The sequence below is a fragment of the Xiphophorus hellerii genome, chromosome 12, assembly GCF_003331165.1.
Source record: "Xiphophorus hellerii strain 12219 chromosome 12, Xiphophorus_hellerii-4.1, whole genome shotgun sequence".
Taxonomy (NCBI): domain Eukaryota; kingdom Metazoa; phylum Chordata; class Actinopteri; order Cyprinodontiformes; family Poeciliidae; genus Xiphophorus; species Xiphophorus hellerii.
In genome coordinates this window covers 2,325,002-2,347,679 of record NC_045683.1, presented here as the reverse complement: position 1 = coordinate 2,347,679, position 22,678 = coordinate 2,325,002, and the positions used below count along the sequence as shown (strand labels likewise).

The 22,678-nt window shown below is 37.7% G+C and overlaps 3 protein-coding genes across 3 annotated transcripts; all 3 read left to right on the top strand.

Annotated features, from left to right (window-relative positions):
• Positions 1–1,277: 1,277 nt before the first annotated feature.
• Positions 1,278–2,143, top strand: LOC116729625 (fructose-1,6-bisphosphatase isozyme 2-like). Its single transcript, XM_032578294.1, has 2 exons — positions 1,278–1,462; positions 1,994–2,143. Exons 1-2 carry the CDS (start codon positions 1,307–1,309, stop codon positions 2,141–2,143), a joined length of 306 nt encoding a protein of 101 aa, XP_032434185.1. The 5' UTR covers positions 1,278–1,306.
• A 5,714-nt stretch (positions 2,144–7,857) lies between these two features.
• LOC116730103 (nuclear factor 7, brain-like) lies at positions 7,858–9,583 on the top strand. Its single transcript, XM_032579110.1, has one exon. The coding sequence runs from the start codon at positions 7,982–7,984 to the stop codon at positions 9,401–9,403; it is 1,422 nt and encodes a 473-aa protein (XP_032435001.1). The 5' UTR covers positions 7,858–7,981; the 3' UTR covers positions 9,404–9,583.
• Positions 9,584–11,597: 2,014 nt separating this feature from the next.
• fbp2 (fructose-1,6-bisphosphatase 2) lies at positions 11,598–22,499 on the top strand. Its single transcript, XM_032579114.1, has 7 exons — positions 11,598–11,889; positions 12,526–12,688; positions 13,645–13,737; positions 15,605–15,745; positions 16,289–16,426; positions 20,991–21,110; positions 22,119–22,499. Exons 1-7 carry the CDS (start codon positions 11,717–11,719, stop codon positions 22,302–22,304), a joined length of 1,014 nt encoding a protein of 337 aa, XP_032435005.1. The 5' UTR covers positions 11,598–11,716; the 3' UTR covers positions 22,305–22,499.
• Positions 22,500–22,678: the final 179 nt, after the last annotated feature.

Below are 22,678 nucleotides of genomic sequence, written 5' to 3'. Positions count from 1 at the left end.
CCGACTACATTATGCAATAGTTCACACTACATGATTTTTTGCCCCTATTTTTCCCCTTATGACAATCTTAGAACGTTGGTCGTTCTAAGATGGTCGCTTGCGATTTCATAACCAATCATCCTGTAGTGTGTGGTGTGTTATGGTAGATCATGGTGGCCGCTCCGATCTAAATCAGGGGTTTTCCCTGACTGGGAGCAACGCAGCCTGTTGAATGTGACAGGTAGCCAATCAGAAAGTGTGGATTCCTCTCCGTGCTTTCTGAGTGGAAATTATGGAGGGGAATCCCAAACAGCTGACACAGCGCAACCCGAGATGATATGTGGAAACAACATTAATGTTTATTCATCATTTCTTGCAAAGGATATAGAAATGACAAGGGGAGGAGTTGGAGCGAAATTGCTACCGCATTTGATAAACCCGGTAACTTTTCAGCTGTTCTTCGTTAACGTGACGTAAATAGGTTATAATGATTTTCATTCAGTCAGGACTTTACGCTGACACTAGCCACATGCATTGCAGGTAGATTGTAGTAAAGCATTGATTAATGCCTGGTTTTAAAATGAGTTCACTGAACTTGTAGCCATTATTTTGTGCCCATTGTTGGACACCACATGGCAAGAACGAACCCGATGGAACCGTTATACCTAGGATCTCTGTCGGCTCATGTGTGGTTTCTCAGGTTTTGAAAATGGGCTGACAGCTCTAAGATCATGCAGTGTGCTCTGGGCATTACACTAAGGAAATGAAAAAGGGAGATGTCAGTGGAGAGCACCGGAGTTGAGCCTTTTTTCATTCAGTGTCATCAACAGAAAGAGAAAAAGGCCGGAAGAAATGATTAAGCCGATAATTAAAATGAGGTCGATAGTTTTATTTTATCGTGCGATTAATTGATTTATCGTTTATCGTGACAGGCCTATGCAGAAGCAATACAAAAAGTTTTTTATATATATAAAATTTGATAAGAAAAATAGCCAAAAAACTCAGCAATTTCAGGTTAATCTAGAAATTTTCTTGAAAAAAAAGGAAATTTCTGAGTTTGAAAAGTTGAAAATTTTGAGAAATCCTGAAATTTTTAGATTAATATCAGAAATTGTCTAGTAACAATTTGGAGTTTCAAAAATTGTAATTTTTTGACTTTTGAAACTCAGAAATGTCTCTGTCTTTTTCTGGAACAATTCTGAGATTAATCTCAAAACCTCTGAGATTTTTTTGTTTTTCTCTGTCCACTGACTAAACCGTAGTGGTAGATTTACCTGGAGTTGGTCTGAAGGTCGTCTCTTGTTACTCTGCCGGCTCCAGGCAGGGCATGGCCGGCTCCGTGAACGTGACGGGCGACGACGTGAAGAAGCTGGACGTCCTGTCCAACGACCTGGTCATCAACATGCTGCAGGCGTCCTACAGCACCTGCTGCATGGTGTCCGAGGAGAACAAGGAGCTCATCGTCACCCCCAAGGACAAACGGGTAACCAAAGCTCTTAAAGGGCTAGCACACTTTTAAACAGCTGGGATGCCTGAAACTGCAAGTTTTTATAACATATTTAAACATGTAGATAATTAGTTTAGGTTTTACCAATGATGAGAAATTTATGCTGCTTTCCACTCAGAAACATTGTTTTCATGTTATTCATAAGTGAATATTGTTTTTTTTTATTTTAGAGCTGCATACTATGACAGTGTATTAAGACCAGTTTACATGGAAAAATAAGGAATAAATTAAAAAAAAACAACTCAGAAGTTTCTGAGATTAATCTGAAAAAATCTTCTAGAAAATTTAAAAAATCTCAGTTTGAAAAGTTTAAAATTTGACAAAAAATATCTGAAATTGTGAGATTGGTCTTGACTCATGGCCGTCAGAACTAGACCAGGGTCTGAAACGAGCTGAGACTGAGCGATAAGCATCACTGCAGTTTATTCTGTCATCACTTTGAAGGATTTCTCTCAGGATCGTCATTCAGACCCTGAAGATAAAACAGTTTTTTTCATTTGAACTCAGGGAAAGTACGTGGTCTGCTTTGACCCTCTGGACGGTTCCAGTAACATCGACTGCCTGGCCTCCATTGGCACCATATTTGCCATCTACAAACGGGTGAGTCTCACTGTTTACCAAAACTACAAATCTGTTTATGGAAAACTGATTCCATAAAAACTGCAGCAACATGCTGCAGCCACAAGAGGGCGGTGTTTAACTAATCTGAAGTTAGGCGAAACATTTTAATCTGACAAAGTGATGTCATCAGAAAGTATTGAATGTGTTCTGTTAAATTGAGTATTGTATTTCTGATCACAAGTTTATTTTTATATTTTTTCCCTAAGTATTAGTTATTATAATTACTTTGTATACTTTAAGAGTTTAGTTGAGTTAGAAGTAATTTAGTTTCTTTTTCTTGTTTGGTTCTTTCTGTGGGTAGAGCCTGTGGCTTTTAAAAGCAGAGCTCTGCAAAAATGTTTCACCAAACTTTTTCACTTTCATTTTGGGGAACGTGGTTCCACACGAGGATGCTCCGACCCAGGAAACAAATGTTTTTAAGAAGTTGGGGAAATTATTTCCTCCTTGGTAAAACACCTGCAGCTTTGAAGACACGTTCAGCTTTAAATGTTGTGAATTTCTTCCTTTTATGCTAATCATTACAGCAGACTAAAGAGATTATACTCAAGTTTGAAAATATATTGGTAGTTTTTGATTAGTCTTTGAAACATTTACTCCAGACACAATAAATATTTCTGTAGCATTTTTGAAACTCTAAGCCTTTAAACTAGAATTACCAGGGTTTTCGACTTCCCCCCTGAAGTCCCGAAAGAGGGTCAAAAGACCCGAGTCCAAACTGACGATTCTGATGGCTCAAATTAGCATCCCTTCTTCAATTGTAAATGTGGCCATTGACCGTCAGGCCAGAAAGGTAGGAGTGGAAAATCATGCAAACCTGCTTATAGGATGCTAGCTAAAATCCTTCAGGTCAGTCGACCCGTCTCTGGGCTCCAAAGGTAGAAATGTTAAATGACCCTTCTCTGGTAATTCTAGTTTAAACAGGGTAATTTTTAATGTGAATCCTCAAATAAAATATTAAAAATGTATCTTCTACAGTCCTCTGCATCTGGAAATATTGAACCTTAAATAGCATCATTCTAATTCAGCTGTGTATTCCCTCTGTTTTTAGTGTATTTATTAATTTTTGTAGTCTTAAACTACTGAGGAACTGTTGCCATGAGGAAATGTTTGAGTTTAAACTAAAACATAAAATCTGTTTCTAAGAATCGAATAAAAAAAAATCCGAACATCTTCAGGATGTGGTGGAGCCTCATTCCTGACATTCAGTCCAGCTCGTATGAGGAACGACGGTAACATCTTCTACTCTCAGAATTTATTCAACTTCCTTAAAAACTGTCACGGATTTCAATTTTATGGTTTTATTTCAGGATTTACAAGTAAATTTCCTCTAAAATACAAAAGCTTGTTTTAAGACAGTAATTCCTAAATATTTGTCAAACAGTATTAGCTCCATTGGCAGATTATACAACATCAAGCAATTTTTCTCATATTATAAATTCAGTTATCTGCAAGTGGAACTGGTCTTTTAAAATTCATATTAAGGAATTATTGAGTTAAAACAAGTTCCTCTGTTTCACTAAAAAGTTACTTCTAAGTTAGTTTTGTCTCATTCAACTCTACTAAGATATTTGCACTAGAAATAGACTAAAAATACTAAAATCATGCAGGATGACGGATGATGAGGGAGAACATGTGAAACAGCTGGAGAGACAGTAGATTAATGGATCCTGACACTTGGGGTGAACATGACACGGGGGAAAAATAACTAAAACTAAGAGAAACTTAAAGAATATCTACAAGGAAATAAAGAGAAAAATTTAAATCCTCTAAAAGCAGAAACACAACAAGGAAGCACTTGAATACTAATTATAAACACTAATGAACCAAGAAGGCAGACAGGAAATGAACTAACAAAAAAATCTGAGGAAATACACAATAAGATATGATAATAAACTAAGAAATGAATTTAAAAAAATTAAAGAAGCAGGTATTAAACATACTACAAAATATAAATATGTTAAGACATCTAATTAATCTATATAATGTTTTTCACTTGGTGATGGAATTACTAACAAAGGAACTTTTCAGTCATATTCTAATTTATAGAATGAGTCTGTATTTGCTGAGTATATTTGCTTTAATATAGCAAATATTAAAGACACAAAAGCCTTTTTTGGGTCTGGTTGGGGCATTTGGTGAGTAGATTGACCATCGATGTTACTGGATTCAATAAAATGTGGCTTAAAGCTGAGATGCTGATGTTTGGATATGTAAAATATATATTCTTTCTGCATATAAATAATTTGGTTTCTGTCAGTTCTGTAAAGATACATGAGCACAAAGTGAATTTCTCTTTTATATTGACTAAATTTAATTTTACTTAATTGTCGATGTAGGGGCCATGGTTTAAAATTTAACAAACTTTGGCTCTTTATGCTTAATGAATTATTTCATCCTATTTAATGATTGATCTGAATATTGCCACATTCAATCATGCGATTAGTCCAGGGAAAAATGTAGAAAAACGGGTGATTGTATTATTTTTCCCAGTCTGTCAGCCTAACGCCATAGGTAGACACGTTGCCATGGCAACCAATAACAGCTCCGGGAGCGCATTGCTAAGATTACGGTCAAGTGCATCAGGTATTAACACTAAAAAACCACAAAACTTTTCCCTCACAAACAAGTAAAAACACCAAAGTGATCGCCTGAACACTAGCGGTGGTTGATTAGCTAAAAACACCTGCACTCCTGATTATCTGTCAGAAAATGTGTGTAGTCTACCTTATTTTGTGTAAATTGAACCGAAATACTCCAAACTGTGCAGCAAGGGTACATGTTGAAAAAAGTTAAGCTGGCATAGCTATCCTACTCACCATTTTCTTATATACATTTTTAATTAAAGCTTTTTACTGACCTGAGAAGTGATTCCCTTTGGGCCTTGTTATCTTGCTGTCGTAGCACTTTCTGTTAAAATTTTGCGTCCCTTTTTCAGATTCTTTGCTTGATTGTGTAAATTTCCTGACCACCTGTATTCCTGACTCAATGAAAAGCAACAGCGCAGTGAGTCACGTGATGTTCAATCCACTAGATCACTGAGCGGACTTGCCATTTACGTTTTACAAAGGAATTTTAAAAATCATTAACTACCTGTTAATGCTCTGAATACAACGTGCAGCTGCTGCCGAGTTACTAAGCTCCAAAACGGATCCCCTTAACACCTCGGCTGTGCCTTGAAATTCTGTCCATGAAAGTAATGAACAGAATCGGTGACAAAGGGCAGCCCTGGCGGAGTCCAACTCTCACCGGAAACGAGCCCGACTTACTGCCGGCAATGCTGACCAGACTCTGGTATGACACCGGTCATACAGGGACCTGACAGCCCGTATCAAAGGGCCGGGTATCCCATACTCCCGGAGAACCCCCACATGGCTCCCCGAGGGACATGGTCAAACGCCTTCTCCAAGTCCACAAAACACATGTAGACTGGTTGCGCGAACTCCCAGAGCCCTCCAGGACCCTGCCGAGGGTGTAGAGCTGGTCCAGTGTTCCACGACCAGGACGAAAACCACACTGCTCTTCCTGGATCCGAGGTTCGACTGTCCGACGGACCCTCCTTTCCAGAACCCCTGAATAGACCTTGCCAGGGAAGCTTAAGAGTTTGACCCCTCTATAATTGGAGCACATCCTCAGCTTCCCCTTTTTGAACAGGGGTCCACCACCCCAGTCTGCCAGTCCAGGGGAACTGCCCCCAATGTCCATACAATATTGCAGAGTCTCGTCAGCCAACACAACCCTACAACATCCAGAGCTTTAAGAAACTCTGGGCGAATCTCATCTACCCCTGGGGCCTTGCCACCGAGGAGCTTTTTAATCACCTCTGTGACCTCGTCTCCAGAGATTGGAGAGTCCAATCCAGAGTCCCCAGGCTCAGCTTCCTCAATAGAAGGCATGTTGGTGGGATTAAGCCGCCTTGACAATGGAGGCATGAAACATGGTCCACTCAGACTCAATGTCCCCCACGTCCCCAGGATTGTGTTAAAAGTTCTGCCGGAGATGGAAGTTAAAGCTCCGTCTCACGGGGGATTCCGCCAGACGTTCCCAGCAGACCCTTACAACACGTTTGGGCCTGCCAGGTCTGACCGGCATCCTCCCAAACCACCCGAGCCAACTCACCAGCCGGTAGTGATCAGTGGACAGCTCCTCACCCCTCTTCACCCGAGTGTCCAAGACATACGGCCGCAGATCCGATGAAACGATGAAATGACAAAGTCGATCATCGAACTGCGGCCCAGGGTGTCCTGGTGCCAACTGCACATATGGACACCTTATGCCTGAACATGGTGTTCGTTGTGGACAATCCGTGACGAGCACAGAAGTCCAAGAACAGAATACCACTCGAGTTCAGATCGTGGGGGCCGTTCCTCCGGGTTTCACTGTCATTGCCCACGTGAGTGTAGAAGTTCCCCAGCAGAACAAGGGAGTCCCCAAGAGGGGCACTCTCCAGTACCCCCTCTAAGAACTCCAAGAAGGGTGGGTAATCTGAACTGTCATTCAGCCCGTAAGCACAGTCAGGACCCGTCCCCCCACCCATAGGCGGAGGGAGGCTACTCTCTCGTTCACCGGGGTAAACCCCAACTTACAGGCGCCGAGATGGGGAGCAACAAGTATGCCCACTCCTGCCCGACGCTTCTCACCGTGGGCAACTCCAGAGTGGAAGTATGTCCAGCCCCTCTCAAGGAGACTGGTTTCAGAACCAGAGCTTTGCGTCGAGGTGAGATCGACTATTTCTAGCCGGAACCTCTCAACCTCACACACTAGCGCCGGCTCCTTCCCCACCAGAGAGGTGACATTCCAAGTCCCAAAAACCAGCTTCTGCAACCGTGGATTGGACCGCCAGGGCCCCCTCCCTCGGCCACCACCCATCACACAATGCACTTGATCCCTTTGGCCCCTCTCATAGGTGGTGGGCCCATGGGAGGGGGGACGCATGTGTCCTCTTTGGGCTGAGCTCGGCCGGGCTCCGTGGGTAGAAGCCCGGCTACCATGCACGCTCACCATCGTACCGGCGCCGCTACAGGCCTGACTGCAGAGTGAGGCCCCGCTGACCCGCATCCGGGCGAGGGAACACCAAGTCCAATGTTATTTCTCATCATAGGGGGTCTTTGGGCTGTGCTTTATCTGGTCCCTCACCTAGGACCTGTCTGCCTTGGGTGACCCTACCAGGGGCATGAAGCCCCAGACAGCATAGCTCCTAGGATCATTGGGGCACTCAAACCCCTCCACCACGATAAGGTGGCAGCCCAAGGAAGGAGAGGCACTGCTGACATATTTAACTAAACTGACTAGATGTAGAAAGCAGGAGGCGAGAATCACATTTATTTGATAAGAGATAATTAGACAAACTACCGGCTTTCTCAGATCTAAATGAAATCAGCAACAAATGAGTTTGAAATTACTTAGTTTTGTTGAAATTGATTATAAAAACTTGTTTACTTTGATTACCGAAATGAAATTTTTTACTTTCAGCTGAAGATAAAAAAGTGTTCAAATATTTTATGATGAATATTCATTGAACAGCACAACTCTATGGTTATTGTTTCTAGTGATTCAGCAAATGATTTGTGCTCCTTCTTGAGTTATAAAACATTTTAATTATTAAAATGTAAGGCAGCTTTTTACCAACAGGACAAGGAAATTATACTGCAGTAAAACAAAACCACAGAGTTCAACCTGGAAGAGTTAAACAATAACCTGTTTGACTGGAAACGTCACTGAGAGGAAATAAAAGTATTTTAACTGAGTTGAGCAGAGATGAGATGCCATTACAGGGAGGAGATCTGAGCTGAAACACAAATGTTTACTGGAATTTAAAGAAAAAGCTGCAGAAACTTTGACCAGGTGAGTTCTGGTTCTGGAGGATTTCTGTAGAAAATGGCAGAGAGAGATCTGATTGAACGTTTCCTGAGCTGCCATGTTTGTTCAGAGACTTTCAGAGATCCTGTGTCTCTGAGCTGCAACCACAGCTTCTGTTCAAGCTGCCTGGAGAAATTCTGGGAACAAACTGGAAACAAGAACTGTCCCATCTGTAAAAGAAGATCTTCTAAGGAGTATCCAAGAATAAATTTCACTCTGAAGGAACTGGCTGAATCTTTTACTGGAAGACAGAAATCTGGATCATCAGAGACAGAAAATGGAAAAAAGCAGCTGATGGTGGTCTGCAGTAAACACCAAGATCCTAAACTGTACTGTGAAGACGAGCAGAGAGCTGTGTGTCCCAACAGGGAATTTTCTCTCCACCAGAATCACAAAGTGGTTCCTGTTGAACAAACAGTCAGAGATCTGAAGGAGCAGCTGAAATCTGACTTAGAGTCTCTGCAGGACAAAAGGAACAAACACAAAGAAGTGGAGAAAACATACGATGATGTGATTCAACACTCCAAGAAGCAGCTGCTGTCCACAGAGAGACAGATCAGAGCAGAGTTCAACAAGCTCCACCAGTTCCTGAGAGAGGAAGAGGAGTCCAGACTGGCAGCTCTGAGGGAGGAAGAGGAGCAGAAGAGGAAGACTATCAGCAGAGAGATGAAGAGGATTGAGGAGCAGATCTCCTCTCTGTCAGACAGTATCTCTGCTGTTAAAGAAGAGCTGCAGAAAGACAACGTGTCGTTCCTCAGCAGTTATAAAGCCACTCAGAGAAGAGCCAGAGGTCAGAGGTCACTGCCAGATCCACAGCTGTTCTCAGGAGCTCTGATAGATGTGGCCCAACACCTGGGCAACCTGTCCTTCAGAGTCTGGAAGAAGATGAAGGGCAAGGTGAAGTTCAGTCCCGTCATTCTGGACCCAAACACTGCAAGTCCATGGATCCATCTGTCTGATGATCTGACCAGGGTGAGAAATGGAGACAAATGGCAGCAGCTTCCTGATAATCCAGAGAGAAACACAAAGTACCTCAATGTTTTTGGTGCTCAGGGCTTCAGCTCAGGGAAACACAGCTGGGAGGTGAAGGTGGGAGATCATCCTGACTGGCTCATTGGTTTGGTTAAAGAGTCTGTAGACAGGAAGGGAGAGATATCTGCTTCACCAAAAAATGGAATCTGGTGTTTGCTGCATGATGATGGAAAATACACTAATGGTGCTAAAAAGACTCTGACAGTGAATAAAAGTCTCCAGAGGATCAGAGTCCAGCTGGACTATGACAGAGGGGAGGTTTCCTTCTACGACTCTGAAGACAAGAGTCTCATCTACACTTATAGAGACACTTTCACTGAGAAACTCTTTGCTTATTTAGCTGTTGGAGAAGCTGCTGATGCCACAACATCTGAAATCAAAATCTGTGAACCTGATTTTTCTGTTTAAAGTTCAAAGTTGTTTTTTAATTCTCTGAATCATTTTGCATTTTTAAATCAAAGTTTCTATTTGCAGTCAAACAAACTTTCCTTTTAAATCTTTAATAAATATCTTTGATCATTTTAAGGTTTTCAACTTTTATTTGAAATTAACAACAGAAATAAATCAATAAAATATCTTGATTTTCAATTTTTCAGTTGGCTGAAATTTGTACAAAATGGTAAATTTTATGAATATTTTTGTTTTCAGTTTTTCTTTTCAGTTGAATGTGAAAAAATATACAAATGTTAGATTAATGTTCAGACTAGATCCAATATTTAATCAATCTTTATCCAAAATTCTCTCTCAACCATTTAATATTTCTTCATATTCTGTTTCATTCCAACAAAGATGATTATTTTTAGCTTTTGTCTGTGTTTTTGTAAAAATTGTTATTAGAAGTTCAGAAAAAGGGAACAAATATTTTTACAAGTTCTTAACTGGGTTCTCTAGTCAGTCTTTTTCTAATTAGATAAGATAAGATTTATTTGTCATTGTCATCAACAGATTACAACGAGATTGAGATTTGCTCGACTCGAGTTAAGATGGAGGTTATGTGTATATACATAATATACAAAGATAAAGAAATAAATAGTACAAAATGAGAAATAAATAGACATCAGAAGATTGTTGCAGCGCCTGGAGGTGTCGCAACAGAATTTACATTTTTTAACAAAGTGGTGTCAAGAGCAGAAGTTCTTATGCCTTTGAATTTAGTGCCATGATTGCCATCGGGTAAAAACTGTTTTTTAGGCGATTTGTCCTGGTTTTTATTGCTCTGTTTCTCTTGCCTGATGGCAGCAGCTGGGAGAGACCATGGCCAGGGTGTGAAGAGTCATTTAAAATGTCCAAAACTTTCTTGTGGAGCCTGGAAGTTCTTCTTTTTGGAAAATCTTCCTGTTAATCCCTTTTTGGCCATAATTCTAACTGGGCCACCTGGTATTTTTTTTGATTTTATGGCTGTAAAATTCTCAAAAAATGTGCATTGAGTTTGTATTTTTGCTCTTTTTTTCCCAGAAAACTTCAGCTTTTAGTATCTGCAAACAAAACGGAATTGAAATTTGAAGTTTAATTGTTGAACAATAACTTCAAGAAGACGGGGGCAAACAATTTCAACTTAACTATATTACATAAATGCAGAGAAAACTGAAGACTGACTTCAGGCATACAAATTTAGAAGTTTTTATGCCTGTTTTTATTAAATTTTTTCAGGATTTTCCTTTTTTGTGGTAGACTCTAAAGCGGTATCCAGCTGGCATCAGTGTAAGTGTAAATCATTTTTACCAAAAGTGATTTTTATTTCCATCCCTACTTTATCTAGCACACTTCAGGTTGAGAGGGGTGCTGGTACACATCTCCAGGGGTCAAAGGGCAAGAGGAAGGGTACACACTGGACAGGTAACCAATCGCTCACTTGGCTGATTTTTTTATTTCAATTTTGGTAAAATTATTACTTAGGGCATACCAAAAGTGATTTTGGCAAAAAACAACAACAAGAAAAACAAATCAGCAGCAATAATTTGGATTATTTATCCAAAGGAGAAAAAAATGGGTGTTTATCTTTCAAGATCATATTTTGTGAAAATATGACACTGAAAAATATATATTTTTTCTCTTATGTCAGGCTAAACAACCCAAATAATTGCTGCTAATTTTTGACTGTAACTTTACACAATAAAGTGGTAAAAACAACAAAACCCACACATCATATAAAGATTTATTTGTGAAATAAATAAAAATGGATAAAATGATGCATGAAGCTTAAATGATACTTTATCCTGCAGGAGGCGTCAACCTGCTAAAAGGCTCCAGATGACCTTTAGCTGAAAGGTCAGATGGAGTTCTTCAAGCTCTGTGACCTTTAAGCTGAAAGGAGCCGCAGTTTCTGCTCCTTTATGGACCCAAGACAACCAAGAAAATATCAGTTTTCTGATAAAACATTCTGCAAAGTTTACTCATGAGCAAAGCTGCTCATATTGCTTTATCAGAATAAACGTTTAAAGTAACATTGAATCAACAAAATCACCAGTTAGATTGTTTTATAAATCAGGATGCAGCGGATTTCCTGCGGTTTCTGTCAGATATCCTGAAGCTGTGCAGCCGACACTCGACACCGCTGGGCTGGGCCGAGCTCAAAAAATAGATCCACTGGCCCGGAATGACAACGACGCGGTGCCAGACCAGGCGATCCAGTCGCAGCCTGACCTGCCAAGGCTCCGTCCGAACCTGCTGTCTGCAAGGAAGGCTGCTGGTCCAGAATCCAGCACCGGTCCAGAACCCAGCATGTCGGACCAGTCTGCCTTCGACACAGACGTCTGGACCCTGACCAGGTTCATCATCGAAACGGGCCGGCAGGCGAAAGGAGCCACCGGGGAGCTGACCCAGCTGCTCACCGCCATGCTGACCGCCATCAAAGCCATTTCCTCCGCAGTGCGGAAGGCCGGCCTCGCTCACCTGTGAGTTCGCACCTGTCTGGAAAAAAGAGGAGTAAATCCAAGACAAAAAACTCAGAAATATTTAGATTAAGCTCAGAAATTTTCTGTAAAAAACAAAGAAATTTCTGAGCTTGAAAAATTTTAAACTTGCTTTGAAAAACAAGAAAATGTTTAGATACTGTCAGAGGAAAACTGTTTACCCGCAATGCTAACTAGCTTTAGCATTCAGAACAGGCTCTGCTGACTGGAGAAACTGTAGTGAGATGAGCAGCACAAGGGAGTGATTGACAGCGCTAAGACCCGCCCCCTGTCTCTGATTGGATATATAGCCAAAAAACTCAGCAATTTCAGGTTAATCTAGAAATTTTCTTGAAAAAAATTGAAATTTCTGAGTTTGAAAAGTTGAAAATTTTGAGAAATCCTGAAATTTTTAGATTAATATCAGAAATTGTCTAGTAAAAATTTGGAGTTTCAAAAATTGTAATTTTTTGACTTTTGAAACTCAGAAATGTCTCTGTCTTTTTCTGGAACAATTCTGAGATTAATCTCAAAACCTCTGAGATTTTTTTGTTTTTCTCTGTCGACTGACTAAACCGTAGTGGTAGATTTACCTGGAGTTGGTCTGAAGGTCGTCTCTTGTTACTCTGCCGGCTCCAGGCAGGGCATGGCCGGCTCCGTGAACGTGACGGGCGACGACGTGAAGAAGCTGGACGTCCTGTCCAACGACCTGGTCATCAACATGCTGCAGGCGTCCTACAGCACCTGCTGCATGGTGTCCGAGGAGAACAAGGAGCTCATCGTCACCCCCAAGGACAAACGGGTAACCAAAGCTCTTAAAGGGCTAGCACACTTTTAAACAGCTGGGATGCCTGAAACTGCAAGTTTTTATAACATATTTAAACATGTAGATAATTAGTTTAGGTTTTACCAATGATGAGAAATTTATGCTGCTTTCCACTCAGAAACATTGTTTTCATGTTATTCATAAGTGAATATTGTTTTTTTTTATTTTAGAGCTGCATACTATGACAGTGTATTAAGACCAGTTTACATGGAAAAAATGAGTAAATTTTTGCAAAAATTAAATAAAAACTCAGAAGTTTCTGAGATTAATCTGAAAAAATAAAAACATCTCAGTTTGAAGAGTTTAAAATTTGCCAAAACATTTTGAGGTTGGTCTTCAAAATTTTTTTAGAAAAGATTTAGAAAGTTCTGAATTTCAAAAGTTGAAATTTTCAAGAAAAAAATCTGAAATTTTGAGATTAATCTCAGAAATTTTCTAGAAAAATAGCTTGGACATTTCAGTGTTTGTTCTAAGATCTAAAGAAAATTTCAAGGAAAAGAATCAAGGACATTTCTGATTTTCAAAAGTTGAAAATATGCTAGAAAAAACGAGGACATTTTGAGGTTAATCTCAGAACATTTTGTAGAGAAAAGCAGGGAATGTTCAGGAAATTTTGATTTGTTGGCAGAAATTTACTCCTAGTTTTGTTTTATTTATTTTTGTTTTTTTGTGGCAGTATCTATATTTGAGATTGAAAGCTTATTTTCAGTTGGAAGGTGAGGCTGGTGATTGGCTGGTCCTTCCAGGTGCCATTCCTCACCTTTGGTCACGAGTTTCGGATCATGACCGTCAGAACTAGACCAGGGTCTGAAACGAGCTGAGACTGAGCGATAAGCATCACTGCAGTTTATTCTGTCATCACTTTGAAGGATTTTTCTCAGGATCGTCATTCAGACCCTGAAGATAAAACAGTTTTTTTCATTTGAACTCAGGGAAAGTACGTGGTCTGCTTTGACCCTCTGGACGGTTCCAGTAACATCGACTGCTTGGCCTCCATTGGCACCATATTCGCCATCTACAAACGGGTGAGTCTCACTGTTTACCAGAACTACAAATCTGTTAATCGAAAACTGATTCCATAAAAACTGCAGCAACATGCTGCAGCCACAAGAGGGCGGTGTTTAACTAATCTGAAGTTAGGCGAAACATTTTAATCTGACAATCACTGCAGAAGAATTGAGTAAATATGTAAAAACTGAACAATATAGAGGGGTTTTTAAATAATTATTGATATATTGTTTTTTATATTTTAAATTAAATCGGTCAAAGTAAAAAAAAGAAAAACAATTCAGATTAATGCTGTTCATTTGATAAAAGTATAAACTTTTAACGAGGAAAATATTCCAAGTTTATGTATTGTTTTCTTCTCCTTTTCATTCTTAATTTTTTTATTATTATTATTATTTGTTACATGAACAATTCAGACATATTACTGCATGGCTGAAAAGAAAAAAATAAAATGCGATGAAAATGAAAAGTTTGTTAATTGTACAAAAAACACCAGATCAAAAATTGTCTAAATTAAAAAGGAAACATTAATAATTAAAAACTGACTATCTAAAACAAACTAGCGATTGTCTTAGATATTGATTATTCAGACTATTGATTTCAAAAAGTGGTGCATTCTCCTGATTTTTCACTTAATTCTTTATTAGAAATAACTTAAAACCCGCTAATAAAAAATATTAAATATTTTAAAATAAGAAAGTAAACATTTTACAGCCTGAAAGCAGCAGCACAGGATTCCTTTTGTGAACTTTTGCTTATTGGTAGCAAAAGATGCATCTGCAGCTAAAACATATGTCAGCCATTTGTGCCTGACTTAACATGAACACAGTGGAGGGCTGATCTGTTGATTATTTCTAGGATTAACACACTAATAATTAGATAGAAAAGGTGCTTAATGGAAGAATTTATTACAGAATGTGAAGCTAAAACTACGACACTTTACAAGTTCTAGGTAGAACATGTTTGCAGACAAAATTAAATGCATTTTTAAAATATTTTTTCTACAGTTTACGTTTAATTCCTGCTCAGTGAGGAGGCAAACAGCCTTTTTTGAGTCTTTATACTCCACACTGCAAAAACCTTAACAAGTATTTTTGTTTTGTTTCTTGTGCAAATATCTTAATGTATTTGAAATAAGACAAAACTAACTTACAAATAACATTTCAGCAAGATATGGGAGCTTGGTTTTAATCAATAGTTATTAAACAAAAACACTGAGAACATGACATTTTCCCAAGTTAAATAATCTTCCAGTTTTCTATCAATATGAAAAACTTATTGACTAAAAATAGTGCTAAAAGTTTTGTCTTCATTCAAAATATTTGCACTATAAATGAGTGCAAATGAATCATTTTAGTTCTTTTAGGAGGAAACACTAAGAGGAGTTTTAATTAATTAATCAAACAAGAAAGAGAAGAAAACTAAATGCAGAAACAAAGTAATATCAGTTGAATTGTTTTATTTTATACCTAAGGATGTAAAATCCATCAAATCAGCATCGGGATTTATTTACACTGCAAAAACAGAAAATCTTACCAAAATGTTTATTTCCATTGACAGATTATTTCACTTTTAATAAGACATTTTCCCCGTGTTATAAGTAAAATAATCTTCCACTGAAACTAAAACTTTTTCATCAATATTAATAAATTATGTACTTAAAAACTCTTATATCTTCCTTAAGAGTTACTTGTAAGTAGTTTGTCTTATTTCAAGTGTACTAAGACATATACACTAGAAACTAGAACAAAAATACTTAAGATTTTTTGTTTTGCAGTTTAGTTAACAATTAATCGATTACTATAGTAAATTATTTTCGTAAACGATTAATTGTGATTAATCGTTTCAGGTGTATTGCTGAATGTAGCTAACTGTTTTCCTCAGACGTCAGAAGGCGAGCCCACAGAGCAGGACGCCCTGCAGCAGGGGAACAGCATCGTGTGCGCCGGCTACGCGCTCTACGGCAGCGCCACGCTCGTCGCCCTCAGCACCGGCGCCGGCCTCAACTTCTTCATGCTCGACCCGGTGAGTCCGCCGACTTTCCTCCCCGCTGCCAACAGACACCGTTAACTCCTGAAGTTATGATATAACCTGAGCTAATTGGCATTTTTTTTATCTCCAACTGCAAATATTTGTTATAAATTGGCATCAAACAAAGTCTGTTGAAAGATATAAAAGACTTATTTGTTTAGACTGAGTATTTTTGGTGTAGTTTTTAATGCAAACATCGTAGTACACTTAAAATAAGACTAAACTAACTTACAAGTAACTTTTCTGCAAATAGGAGTTTAATTTAAGTAAATAATTCCTTAATATTGATGAAAAATAATTAGCATAGCTTATAACAAAATAAGCTCCTGTATCTTGGATAAAAGTTACTTGTATTAAGTGTATTAAGATATCTGCCCTAGAAACTACACCAAAATTACTTTGTAAGACTTTGTGTTTTTACAGTGTACACCAACAATTTGAAATCCAGAGAGATATTTTGCTTTAAGCTTACAAATCAAAATTTTTCCAGAACATTTCAGTGAATTTAAGCATTTTCTTCTCTGCTCCTCCTTAAAGGCCATCGGTGAGTTCATCCTGATTGAGAGGAACGTGCGGATCAAGCAGAAGGGAAAGATCTACAGTCTGAACGAAGGCTACGCCAAATACTTCCACCCCTCCATCAACGAATACCTCAAACACAAGAAACACCCCGAGGTGAGACGTTTCCACTCAAAACTGCAGCCTCTTATACACTGTAAAACACAAAATATCACCAAGTATGTTTGGTTATTCTACTGTAAACATCTTAGTTCACTTAAAATAAGACTAAAGTAACTTACAAATAACTTTTCAGCAAGAAGTATGACCTTGTTTTAAGTCAATAAACCCTTAATATTGATGAAAAATTAAATTACCATTTACAAGTGAAATAATCTGGCAGTGAAACTAGAACTTTTTTATATAAATATTAAGGAATTATTAACTTAAAACAAGCTTTTATGTCTTGCCCAAAAGCTACTTGTAAGTTACATTTGACTTATTGTGAATTCAGATATTTGCACTATTCAAACTAAACCGGCAGTAGTTGGTAATATTTAGTGTTTTTGCAGTGGAGCCAGAAACGTGAGATAATGCATCTGATTTAATCTGATTCCTGCTGATGAAGCTGTAAAGTAGAAGGGAGACTCACTGACACACAGGAGAATCACTGGTGCAGAAATAAAATTGGCTCCTGAGTTATGAGTTTGTCAGAAGCTCATCATGTGAGTCCTGACGAAGCGCTTGATCTGCCTGGATGAGTTTACAGAGAGCTGACTGCAGAAAAACACCCATTTTCTGTGCAATAATTACACAGTTTAACACAATTTAGAGCAAATATGTTCACTTATACTTTAGAGACATGAAAGTCCAATGACTTCAGTAATCAAATCAATTATTTATTAATGAATAGATCTGTCACAACAAGCAGTATAAATAAATTAATAATAAATAAATTTGATTAATTCATGATTTATTGTTTTTCTATTTTCTACCAAAAACTGGATGATAAAAGTCTTCAGTCTGTTGTTTTGGTCTCTGCTATCACTTTATTTAAAGGACAGATTTGTTTACAAAGACTTCATTATTCATTTTATTTGTTGTTTATTTTTTATTTTGGATATTTAAAATGTCTGCCAGTTAAAGTGTTAAATGTTCATTAATATTTAAAGTTTATTGATCTTTGAGAATGTGTTATTTAAAATATATTTTCAAGTATATTCACTGAAAATTGTCTCAAAAACCCAATATTATCATTTATGGCAATAACTTCTGGGACAATTTATCATCCAGAGAAATTAGTTTTCATAACTTTCCCGTTAATGAACAAACTTCAAAACACAAAATCTTAACAAGTATTTTTAGTTTCTACTGCAAATATCTTAATATAGCTGAAATAAGGCAAAACAAACTTAGGAGTAAGTTGATAATATTTGGTGTTTTTGCAGGGTTAGTTGCTTCGTTTAGCCGGCTGCCGCAGGCCAAACCAAACGATCACAGATTCCAGTCGGGCGTTGGCGTGTGACCATCAGCTGGTGCGACGTTTGGTCAGGAAGCTGCAGCCTGTCGGCTCTGGTGTCTATTCAGCACTCCGGAGTTAAAGACACGATGACAGAGTCCGTTTCAGTCTCACTCATCACTGATAAATCAGAGGAAAAGCTTGAATCTTCATTTTTTATTTCCTCTGTGATTCATCATCCTGTGAATCCTGCTCAGTCAGTAAAAAAAGTTCATTCTTTCAATGGACAGTCATGTCACTGCTGCGTATTATTTTATGCATCGTCATGTAATTTTAATATCTGCAGTGCCGCTTTGATTATTTCATGCATGTTTGAGAAATCCTCTAATCTCCATGGCAACCATTCAGCTGTGCAGAAACAAACCTGGATGGATTCAAACTGAACATGATGAGCAGAGATGAAGAAAATAATCACGCTGCTGCAGATGAAAATGTTTTTTTCTGGGATTTATGGCTTTTTTATGCTCATAGCTCAAAACATATCACAGAGTACAAGCTAAAAAAATAATAATTATCAAGAATTAAGTCATAAAATGTTATCTACTGTATTATCAGTTCTCAACAGTCAGAATTATGATGGCCATCGTATGTTGTGACCTGTGATGCTGCTTTTTAGGGTGAAATATTATTCATTATATTAATGTTTTATTAATATTTTGTCGTTTATTCTCATATTTATTATAAAACCAAAAATTATCAAAATTCTTCATTTTATTGCAGCTATGACTCTTTTTGTGTCATTTTTTGTATGTATTTGGTGTTGGTTTTATAAATAAATCACAATAATGAGAAATAACAAAATATTGTTCTAATATTAATGTAATGTAATAATATTTCACCCTCAAATAGCCTCACTGTAAAGGCCTAAAAAAATAATAGTATGAATTTATTCTCATATTTTTTTGTTCTCCTAATTTTACAACTTTATTCTTTTTTTTTCTTGTACTCTGGCGCAGGTTTACAGCTTTGAGGATAAAAATAAAAAACATTTTAATGAACAGCAGCGTGATTGTTTTCTTAATCTGCCACGATTTCACTTTTTTAGACGCCTGAAGGTTTCATTACTTCCTGCTTCGGGTTATTTTTAGAAAATAAAAGGAAAACATTGTGTGACAGGTTCAAACACTCGTGATCGTAACAGTGACACAGCAGATGGGAGCCTAAACCGCAGCACTGACCGACGGCAGAAACTTAAATCACGAGGTTATGGAGCAACGTAAACATGCCTCAGATGCCACAGGGGATTAAAACCGAATGCAGCGCCACAGCATTTACTTCCTGCTCTCCACCTGCCTGATTTGTTTAAAACAAGTTGGAGGATGAAAGTTTCAGCTGTAGCCACAAATTTTATCTGGAGAAATAAAAAAATGGTGGAGAAAAATCACAGAAAGTCAGATTGTGATCGTTATTTGTTGCGTAGAGAGAAAGATAAGAGTGTGTTTATGAGTTTTGTGGACTGAGGAACGTTGTGAACACACACTCCGAGTGTGTGACGAGTGTGAGGTGAGTCAGCAAACACATGACTCCGAACATGAAAGGGCAACTTATCGCCTCCAAGCTTCAGTCTGCGGAGGAAAACAGAAACATGCAAAGCCACAAAAACCAGTTTCCACTCCGACCCTGGAGGAGTTTGTTTGCTTAATGTGACCCAGATCAGCTGCAGGTGAACTTTGACCCCTCTGCTGGTTACTGATTATCCTTTAAAGTTACAGCAAAATGATCAAACATGAGAAAACAAAACAACTGGAGGATTTAGTGTAAAGTGGCGATTTATCAATCAAAAGTTTTTTTTCTTGTAAAAACTGGTTTGTTTTTGTTTAGACAAGTGTTAACATGAATACAGAACATTTTACATTTTATATTGTACACTTGAAACAAGATAAAACTAACATACAAGCAACTTTTCAGCAAGACAGCAGCTTGTTTTATTTCAATAAATTTTTAATATCGATACAAAAAGTTTTTGTTTCACTGGCAGATTATTTCACTCATAATTTGTGTTTTTCTTGTTTTATAACTGAAGAAATCTAGTGGAACCAGCACTTTTCACCAATGTTAAGGAACCACTTAAAACAAGCTTTTATATCCTGCTAAAAATTTACTTGCAAGTTATTTTTTAATTATCTTGGGTGTACTAAGATACTGGCAATAGAAATTAGACAAAAATACTTGGAAATGTTTTGTGTAAACTTTTTAGGTCAACTATACCATTTTAAAAATGGCTTCTGGAAAAGACGAGTCTTTTGTTGACTTGCCATTCAGAAACCATTTGCTGTATTCTTTTTTGTTGTGCAGGAGGCTCCATTTCTGCTTTTCAAATATGCAAGGGGGGCGTGGCCATCAGCAGCTTATTTGAATTTAAAGTGACAGGACATCATAAAACGGCTCAAAAATAGGCAGAACTGGGCGTGCCGTGGTGGCGTAGCGCGACCCGTATTTGGAGGCCTTCAGTCCTCGACGCGGCCGTCGCGGGTTCGACTCCCGGACCCGACGATATTTGCCGCATGTCTTCCTCCCCTCCATCCCCGTTTCCTGTCAGCCTACTGTCATATAAGGGACACTAGAGCCCACAAAAGACCCCCTGGAGGGGTTAAAAAAAAAAAAAAGGCAGAACTGAGCAGAATAAAATCTCATCATCTAAGAATGATTTTGAGCAAAAATGTATTGAACATTTTTTGTATCACCCATAAATTTATCCTAACCTGTTCAAGGAAGCATTATAGATAATTTTTAATTCTTATTTTCAAATTAGGCTTTTTTTAAAGGAGTTTAGAATTTTTTTAACAGTTTGTACAGCGTATGCAGCGGTAAAACCAGCTGACCAAACATGTTGGAGCTCTTCTGGTGTTGCAGTTTTTGAAACTGCACATTTTCCAGGCACCAAAAAATCTTATTTCATTGTCTAAAAACGTCTGGGTGTTGTTGTTTTTTTTTTAAAGTCTTGGGTTGTTTTCAGAAGCAATGCAAATGGAAGAATAAGAACTTGCAAAATTTAGTTTTTGCATAACAGGTTCCCTTTAAAAGCAAATAAAACATTTTATAAATTTAAATCTGATAGAAGTTCAATAATCAAGATGAAACTTCAGGCCAATTCTGTGATTTGCATCAAACTGTTTCACATAACAACCCTGATCCATATGTAGCTGTTTTTCAATAAATTGCACCAAACCATTTATTTAAAAAAAGGTTAATAACAGAAGTGCGTTTCTGTCGCTCCTGCAGGATGGAGGTTCCCCGTATGGGGCCCGTTACGTGGGATCCATGGTGTCAGACGTTCATCGAACCATCACCTACGGAGGGATCTTCATGTATCCTGCAAACGAGAAGAGCCCCAAAGGAAAGGTAACATCAGACGAAGACGGTTTGTGCTTTATAACCAACAAATTATTGAATTTCATTAGTCATGCTATTGTTTTTATCTCTTAGTAAAATAGAACATCTATTCATTGACTTTTACTGAAAAGCAGACTTTAGTTCACCCAAATCTGCTTTTAAATAGTTTGTCACTTAAACAATTAAACAGAAAATGTTTTTAAATAACTCAATCCTGCTCCACTGTAGCTCTTAATAACTTTGGCCAAAAATTTAATTGAATGTTTAAAAAAATATCTTTTAAAATTCCAGCTTTTTTCCGAGGGGTTTTTATCCACAACATGCATAACATTTCCATAAAAATGACATTAAAAGTGAAAGAAATATTCTCTTGTAAAAAATGAAACATGTTTGTGAGTTCTGCAGACTGCACTGCAAAAACACAAAATTTTATCAAGTACTTTTAGTCTAGTTTGTAGTGTAAATATCTTAGTACACTAGAAAAAACTAACTTACAAGTAACTTTTACCCACGATACAGGAGCTTGATTGACAAAATGTTAAATGAAATAATCTGCCAGTGGAACCAGTTATTTTTCATCATTATTAAGGAATTATTAACCAAGACAAGCTCCTATCTTTTTTATTTTATTTTTGCAAAAAATGTACTTGTAAGTTAATGTAGTCTTATTTTAAGTGAACTATAGTGTTCAACTAAACTAGACAAATAATACTTGGTAAGATTTGTATTTTGCAGTGAACTTCATACATTTTCAGTGTAATTAATGAAAAATCCAAAAGATAAAGTTTGACAGTGAGAAAGTCGATGAGTTTTGATAAAATTTGTTGTTTTTTTTTAAACAATATTTAAACTAGACCAACTATGGAGTCTGTTTTTTATTCTTGAAGCTGCTTTAATAACTTTGTTTACATGTCGACGAAACAAAATTTACAGGAGCTGCCTGTTAGTATTTTGTTCAGAGCTTTCTGAGTTGATGCATTTACCTTTTTTTAAAAAATAAAAACTGTTCTCTTATAGCTGCGGCTGCTGTATGAATGCAACCCCATCGCCTTCCTCATGGAGCAGGCGGGCGGCCTCGCCACCACCGGCACCCAGAGGATTCTGGACGTTCAGCCCGAAACGCTCCACCAGCGGGTTCCCTTCGTGGTCGGCTCGCCGGATGACGTCAACGAATACCTGTCGTTTGTGAAGAAGTTCTCATAAAAGCTGAATGTTTTGGATATTACGTTTTCCATCAACTGATGTTTTATCACCTGAAAGATTCAGACTTTTTTTTTTCTTTTTGGATAAAACTAAATGTATGTCGGCTTTGTAAACAAGATTTTAAATTTGACTTGTAATAAACTCCAAATATTTAAATGTTAATGTTAAGTGGTAAAATTGGGTTTTACACGTTTATGTCCTTTCTTTTTTTTTGTTGCCATGATGCATTACTCTGAAGTTTCTTTTCTTTTGTTGCAACTATTTATAAGAAACTATAAGGTAGAAACATCAGTCTGGACAGATGTTGGTTTACAACGTTTATTGATTACATAAAAAAAGAAAAGAATCACGCTCAAATTTACCATTAATAACTT